The sequence below is a fragment of the Protomyctophum bolini genome (assembly GCF_963924005.1).
Source record: "Protomyctophum bolini genome assembly, chromosome: 10".
Lineage (NCBI taxonomy): Eukaryota > Metazoa > Chordata > Actinopteri > Myctophiformes > Myctophidae > Protomyctophum > Protomyctophum bolini.
The window spans coordinates 15,895,941-15,903,773 of record NC_137871.1 but is presented as its reverse complement, the minus strand read 5'-3'; the positions used below and the strand labels follow the sequence as shown (position 1 = coordinate 15,903,773).

At 41.5% G+C, this 7,833-nt stretch overlaps 1 protein-coding gene across 1 annotated transcript; it reads left to right on the top strand.

Moving 5' to 3' along the window:
• Positions 1 to 810: 810 nt before the first annotated feature.
• LOC308322816 (zinc finger CCHC domain-containing protein 7-like) lies at positions 811 to 7,786 on the top strand. Its single transcript, XM_080774281.1, has 8 exons — positions 811 to 1,563; positions 3,155 to 3,207; positions 4,365 to 4,487; positions 4,656 to 4,826; positions 5,071 to 5,106; positions 5,593 to 5,682; positions 6,145 to 6,262; positions 7,050 to 7,786. Exons 1-8 carry the CDS (start codon positions 1,212 to 1,214, stop codon positions 7,550 to 7,552), a joined length of 1,446 nt encoding a protein of 481 aa, XP_080630407.1. The 5' UTR covers positions 811 to 1,211; the 3' UTR covers positions 7,553 to 7,786.
• Positions 7,787 to 7,833: the final 47 nt, after the last annotated feature.

Here is a 7,833-nt window from a genome sequence, read left to right as displayed (position 1 = left end):
GTCGCCCGGGCAGGGGTCTTGATGCTTTGCGTCGGGGCCGTTTGTTATTATGTTCTTGTTGTGTTAATGTCTGTTTGTCTTTAAAAAAACAATAAATATACTTTATATAAAAAAAGAAAGACAGGCCATGGACTACAACCAACAGGGGAAGAGGAAACAGGGTAGGCCAAGAAACACCTGGAGACATTCCACTCTCCAGGATCTAAAGGACATTACATTGGAATGAGCTGGTAGGAAGAAGAGAGTGAGATGGAGAGCTCTGGTGGACGCCCTATGCCCCTCGACAGGGTAAAGTCAAAGAGGATTAAGTCAGTAAGTCAAGTCTAATGTGAGACAATCAATCATCAAGTGCAACTGTGCAAGTATACAGTAGGCCTACAACATTACATAATTTATGTATACTTGCAGCACACACACACACACACACACACACACACACACACACACACACACACACACACACACACACACACACACACACACACACACACACACACACACACATACAAATTAACATTGTTGTTCAATATTGTTATTGCCTTAATGATGTCACTGGTGGTCTGGACGGGTTTCTGAACTGCCCACAGCCCTCCTATGAGACACAGACTGATTAGAAAAGAAATGTGCCATTTTATCATGATTATTAGTAGGACCTAGTATATGAAGATAGGTTGAAAAGTGGTGAAGTGGTCCTTTAACTCTTCTGCCGCGAGTGCGCTTTTGTTTGGCCAACAGTATTTAAATTCAACTCTAAACCCTGGGAAAGTCATTTTACAGTTGAAAAGATTTTGTTCTTCACCGTAGCCGGTTCGCCGCGATCGAGGCACTCTCATCAAATCGATAGAAACCTGACATTTGATATGTGAAGATCTATTTCCGACTATGTATTTCTATATACATTTGCACCAGTGGTTTTTCGACCACTACGCGAGGTAGGCATTTTAACCAGACCAGACCTTATGACCAGACCCACGTGTGTCAGTTGTTGTGACATAGAATAGCCTACCTAAAAAATACAGAAAGAAAAACCGCGTTACGTAACCCTAGCGAACAATTTTGTTGTTCCGCTACGAGTTCCATATTTATCCTATTTACTCTAGCAACTAAATCATCAGAAACCGACTAAAAGGTTGTTCATGGTGATGACGTTGGGTGGTGCTGTTTAGCTGCATATCACCTGTTTGAGTGATGGACTGTGCTATTAAAGGAGGATGAATGAGCCGTTCTTTGTTGAGGCCTCAAGCGGCCCTGAAGATGAACTGGGGTTCTCTTTAACTTTAAATGACCAGCAGCAGAGCAGCAGTCGTCCTCCGAAGAAGACTCCATCATGGACCACCATGGACTCTCTTCCCCTGGTGCTTGCTTTCCCAATCCCCACTGGCCGGGCACATACATCCTCCAGCTCTGACCACGACCAGGAGGAGCTGGAGACTGAGTACGACGATGAGCCCATTGAGGAGTGGATGCTAGTGGGAGGGGAGGAACAGGAAGGAGACAGAAACATCCAGCTCAACCTGGGCTATTGGCATAGCAGCACCTCTGATGATGACAGTGAAAGTGAAGGTTAGAAGTTGAGCTCATTATTTCCTGACAGAAGCTCTACCTGTTTAGCAAATGCTTAAACCATGGTTAAGTTAATTTGAGCAAAGTAAGAACCTATGCTGCATTCACACTGGCATATGCAAAAGATGCAAAGCTACACAGCATATTTGTAGCTTTGCATAATTGTAACTGAAGTTGAAACCAGCTCAACTTTTGTGTAGCGTTTGCAGCACGTTGGATGTATCGTTGTATCTTCGTGTTGCTGGCTTCCATTGAAAATGAATGGTATCTTTGCATCTGCCTGTGTGAATAGCCTACATACTGAAAAATTATATGTAAGATTTCAAGTGAGAATAGATAATGTAGACTTTAATCTGCACATATAGCCCTATCATGAATATTTTATTGCAATATTCTTATAATGTATATAGAGAGCTACGCACACTGTACTGTACACAGATACAAATGTTTCACAGATGTTATTTTTCCCCCTTTTTTTCTTTTTTAAAGAGATGGAAGCTTTCTTCTGTCAACTATTGGCAGTTTTTGCTAGAGTTATCTAGACAGGAAAACAAAGAGAAATGTGGAGGAGAACCATAATCATGAGAATTCCAATGAAGGTGGAGCATTCTGCAGACAGATGAAGACCAATACAAGTTTATCCAACGAATGCTTCACAGGCACAATAGTCGGAAATGTTCATAAACTAACTCATAAATTACTGTATAAAAAAGAGGATATATATTTTAACTGAATTCACAATGAGTGAATTCACTGAGCACACAATACACTGTATCAACAATGCCCTATGTCGCATACTGTCTGAATACATTATTTACACACCTGAGGCTTGGTGTGTTCTTGAAATGACACTGGGTCCCAGCGTGATGTAGTATTTCTTGAGTTTGGCTCTTGAGGTTTATTAACTGAGCACACAATACACTGTATCAACAATGCCCTATGTCGCATACTGTCTGAATACATACATTATTTACACACCTGGGGCTCTTGAGGTTTATTTCAAAGGCTTATGAAACCCTTTTGTAGATTTAGTTGCCCAAAAGGTAGATCGCGATCTACCAGTAGATCACAGAGGCTGTGCAGGTAGACCACATGACATGCCCCTAAAATAACTATTTTTGACATCTGCCACTTGAATGAAAGTTACTTGATTGATTGACATAAAAAGGGCCTGTCAGCTCAAACCCACAATGCAATACTTTGTTTTCATCAGTGTTGTGCACAAATGTCAGTAGCATTACAAGGTTATAATAAAAAATAAAATAAAATGACCCTGCCAATTCCATATCCCCCTTTTTCCCCCCTTCCAAGTGTGTTTGTAATGCCAACGTCACTATTTCAGTAATGGGATAATATTTTTTGGGGATGGGTAGATCTTGTTGAGCTGATCATTTTAAAAGTAGCTCTCAAGTCAAAAAAGTGTGGGCATCCCTAGCCTAGACTATATATTTTTTTACTGTATGGCCTTATATAAGGAGGGGATGACGTCACAACTAGGTAAGAGTGACGACATCCCTGACATACTGTGTATGTATACCCAGTACCACTGTACTGTATTTAATGTTCCCCTTTGTCATTCTCATCATCAAAGGTCAGAAAACAAAATCACTGGGTCACCCCTGGGCTGTGTTGGACAAAGACAAGGTAATTGTCAATAATCATAATAATCAACTAATGTCATACAAGCACCTGTCATACTACTCGGATATTCAGTCAGTATAATATGAATCTCATAGAGTGAATAACATGCCATTTCTTTAACTCTCTTTGCTGTTATGTTTCAAAATATATGAATAATTAATCAATAATTCTTGCATGCATAGGCGATTTTAGCCTTGGGGGGGCAGGTGGTCCGAAACTATGGAACTCTGACTGGTATTATTGTATTATTTACTTATTTCTTTGCATAAGGAACTGAGTCGAGCATAGGCTACAATTTATGAAGTGGTTATATCAACAAATTGTCAAGAGACAACACTATTAATCTACTGTCACCAGTATGGCTAAATATTACAGTGCAACTACTATAAACATATTATGAACACTGAATTTAAACATACTCCATCTGCAAAGTAGCCTACTTAAGCCAATAAAACAATTAAACTAGCAGTTTAATTAATCCAATGTAACAGCTTGCATGTTATATCCTTCAGCTAGATGCTGAAATAACGTTGAGAGGTGGTGAGTAAAAACAGAGAGAAGGGCTGGGGTGGTGGCGGTGGTTTGCTCTTCACCGTGGCTCGTGACGTCATGTTGTAGTTTGGTGGTCACCTAACCACCAAAGATCCAGACTATGAATAACGCTTTAGTAAGTTTAGTCTGTCCGGAGAGACTAATGTGATGGTGATACAGTTCTTATTATTGATCAATTTCAGAGGAAAAAACTATGCTCGTTAACTCATGCAGGGCTTGCCAGTTTGATCCCAGGCTCCCCCAGAGTTAGTGTCGAAGTGTCCTTGAGCAAGAGATTGAACCCCTAATTGCTCCTGATGTGCTGGTTGGTGCCTTGCATGGTTTCTGCCGCCATCGGTGTATGAATGTGTGTGTGAATGGGTGAATGTAATGCACAATCTATGTAAAGCGCCTTGGATAAAGGCGCTATATAAATGCACCATTTACCATTTACCTGTACTCTGCGTCCTAAATAAAATATTTGACACTTTGGCTATCAGTGTGGCCACCTTCTTGTTCCTGCAAGATCCTATTCAGTCTAATTGCTGTAGTTTACCATGACAATATAAACATAATGTTCTAGTAGAGGTTATTGCCCCTTTCATGAAAGATCTTGTCTCTCTGCCCAGCCACAGCATATCCAGAAGGGTACTGACCAGCTGCTCCGCAGCTGCTTTAAAAAGGCAGATCGGTTCCAATGTCACAAATGCAATAAGACAGGACATCTTGCCAAGAGCTGCCCCAGTCACAAGGTAAAACTGATAGTTACCATTTACTGAACACATATTTCATATATATATTTACTTTATACATACATTCATACATGTACACACACACACACACACACACACACACACACACACACACACACATACACGTGCGTATAGTCTGCATCAAAGTTATTGTCTGTCTATATATAGAAGCATCGCACTTGTGTACTATGTGGGACCCATGGTCATACCCAGAAGCACTGCCCAGGCAGACACTGCAATTCCTGTGGACTCCCCCCTCACCGTCCCAGGCCTTGCCCACAGCTTTCGTTATGGAAGCAACACTGCCGGCGCTGTGGGGTGAGAGGACACCTCTCTGACGTGAGTCATTCATTGTCTGCAGTCCAACTCTAATGCATGTGTCTGTAATGGAATATGTCAATGAATTTGCATGCAAGAAAGCCTTATTATACCCATGGAGGCAATATGGTTTGCAGCAGCATTAAACCAAACAAAGTTTCTGTGGGCTTATTTGTTCAGCCTTAGGACATTGTTGATACAGTGTATCTTCTTTTCACGTGTTCAGCACAGCAAATTTGTTCTATGCTTAATTTGTCTTCCCCAGGCATGTCCGGATACATGGAGACAATACCACCAAACGGTGAGTCTCTTGACAAATCATTGAGTTTTATCTTTGAACTTCAATGACTTTAGATTTTAGAATTGAAGTTCAACATTGACAATTAGAAGTAAAAAAAACAACACCACCCCAACAATTCTGGCAGTCGTTAACCTCATCTGATACCATATGAACGTTGAAAATATTAAAGCCTGTAAAACTGATTGTGTATTGATAACGCTTCCAAGGAGGAAAGCACTGATTTACTGAATTATTTTTAGAAACCACACCATACCTGAAAAGGACACATTTCCAAGTACAAGAATTTCACTAGCTGTGAAAAGCTGTTTCTACCAGCTGTATTGTACAGTACATAATAACGAACCTTGAAACTGGGATCTTCCCTTTTAGAAACTCCCCAATATTTTGTCTGTAAGATAGTGAAGCAACTATACACCAGACCTATGATGTTCAGATGTTTTCAGTTGCCACATATTGCATTATTTTAATTTGACTTGTTTATCTCAGACTCAAGTAGGCGCCCCCAAGCCGGCAGACCACACCCTCAAACAAACACCTCAGTGCTATAACTGCTCCAAAGGAGGACACTACGGCTATGTATGTAACCAATGAAGTGAATCCTTCCCTTTATTGTCACCATAACTTTCTTTCTTACTCTCCTTTTTTCTAATATTTGGACAGAGAATACTTTGCTCCTTTTCTTTCTTACAAATGTCTCCTATTGTTGATGATGTTTCTCTCTCTTAAACTTTCTTTCTCTATTACTTTGCCACACATCCCCTGTCTCTCCCTTTCAATACCTCTTCCAACATCTCTCTCCCCCTCTCTCTCTGTGGATCTGTATTCGCCTCAGTGTTCCCTGTGCCTGCCCCTCTCTCTCCCTCTCACCCCCTCCTTCTATGTTAAATCTCCCCCTATTTCTTCTCTGTCTTTGCATCCTGCTTTCCCCTTCACATTTTGTCTAGATGCCCCATTTTCTCATGTCTATCCATCTTTCTCCATTTGTGTCTCTCTTTATTCTCATCCCCTTCTGTCTGTCCGTCTGTCTGTCTGTGTCAGGAATGTATTAAGCGGAGGATGGTGAGTGGGACGTTTCCATCACTCCCCTACATCTGCCACTATGACACAGAAGGAGACAGCATCCAAAGGCGCACAAGGTCGCAGAGCACAACCAGAGGTGAAACCGCACACACACGCACGCACGCGCACACACACACACACACACACACACACACACACACACACACACACACACACACACACACACACACACACACACACACACACACACACACACACACACACACACACACACACAGGTGAGCAAAATTCTAACAAACTGCTGGATTTTTATTTTATTTTTCTGAAGAAAGTCTAGACAACAAAAGAAATACAATAATCTAACTGTGACAAAGTAAAAAGTGCAGCAAAGAATAAACAGGATATCATTTTAGATTTTTACTAAGCTGGAGGACATTTTATTGATAGCTCTGAGTCAAAAATCACACTCAGGTTATGAGCGGCCTGTTTAACATCACTGGACATGCTGCCAAGATTACACTGAATTGTGCTTGTTAGGTCTGAAGTCCAAAGGGGCATTTGTACATAATTTAGTATTTTGCATTTACTTTGATTTAATTGCTTCCAGCCAACATACAGAAGGTTAAAAAGATAATAAAAGCTAATGTACACCGAAAAGTCATTGACTTATGAAACAAAAATACAATATTTATCATAACAATAGCCTCAAAAGTGTACCAAAACAATGTGTGCTCACACTCCTACCCTCTCAAATAGCCATGATTTAATTCTACCTGTAAAAGTGTTTAGTGGTAATTTGCTTTTATTCTTTGATAATATCTAATGGACAAGAAGATTTCATATAAAACAAACACACACACAAACTAAAAACTGACATGCAGTCAAAGGAAATGTCTTGGCTAGCCCTTTGTATGTGTTGGCAGAGCTTGCAGATGCCACCTCCATATGTCTTGCGGAATGCCAGCAGTCCTCTGACCAAGCAAGAGACAGTGATGAGAAGAATCAGCCAGCACAGGGCAACAGCGGGCACAAGAAAAAGTGTCAGGATGGAAGGCGGAAGATGCAACTAGAGAGTCGCAGGGAGAGACGGGAGATAAAGAGGCTGGGGAGGGAGGCCCAAGACATGCAGGAAGGGGGCCTCCTTGGTTGTTCATGGGCAGGCTCTGGCGACGAAACTTACCCCAGTGACTCCTTAAAGGTACCCACCCAGGACGGCTGGGACTTCACAGCCCCTCCACATAAGAAGATGAGGATTAATCAAGAGATGGGTGGTGGGAGGAGCAGGAAAAGCCGAGAGGCAGAGAGATGGAAGAAGAGACGTGGCATGAAGCATGGGTATCTGCGCCCACACAGCGACCTGGGGGCCACGGATGGAAGCCTCCTTGCCCCTAAACATAGGCTACGTCACCACAGGAAATGGAAATGAGCACATGTTCACGGCTAGGGCTAGCGAAATAGCAAATAACAATGCAGAATAGATGCTTCCGTACAGGTGGTGTACTCCATGATACAATTAAACAATTAACATCTTATGCTCTGTGGCATTTATTTAAAAGTATTGCCTTTTTTTTAATACCAGTGTTTATTTTTGGACCACAACAATTATATGAAAAGATTTTAAGATGACCCCATGTTAGAAATTACTTCTGTGAACCAGGGGAATCGAGGGGACGAGCGAGTGGCGTCAGGATTTCGGCGCTCTTGTAC

Coding starts and splice junctions, on each gene's coding strand:
- LOC308322816 (XM_080774281.1), top strand. CDS start 1,212: ATGAATGAGCCGTTCTTTGTTGAGGCCTCAAGCGGCCCTGAAGATGAA. Junction 3,208..4,364: donor CTGTGTTGGACAAAGACAAG/GTAATTGTCAAT, acceptor CTCTCTGCCCAG/CCACAGCATATCCAGAAGGG. Junction 5,107..5,592: donor GGAGACAATACCACCAAACG/GTGAGTCTCTTG, acceptor TGTTTATCTCAG/ACTCAAGTAGGCGCCCCCAA.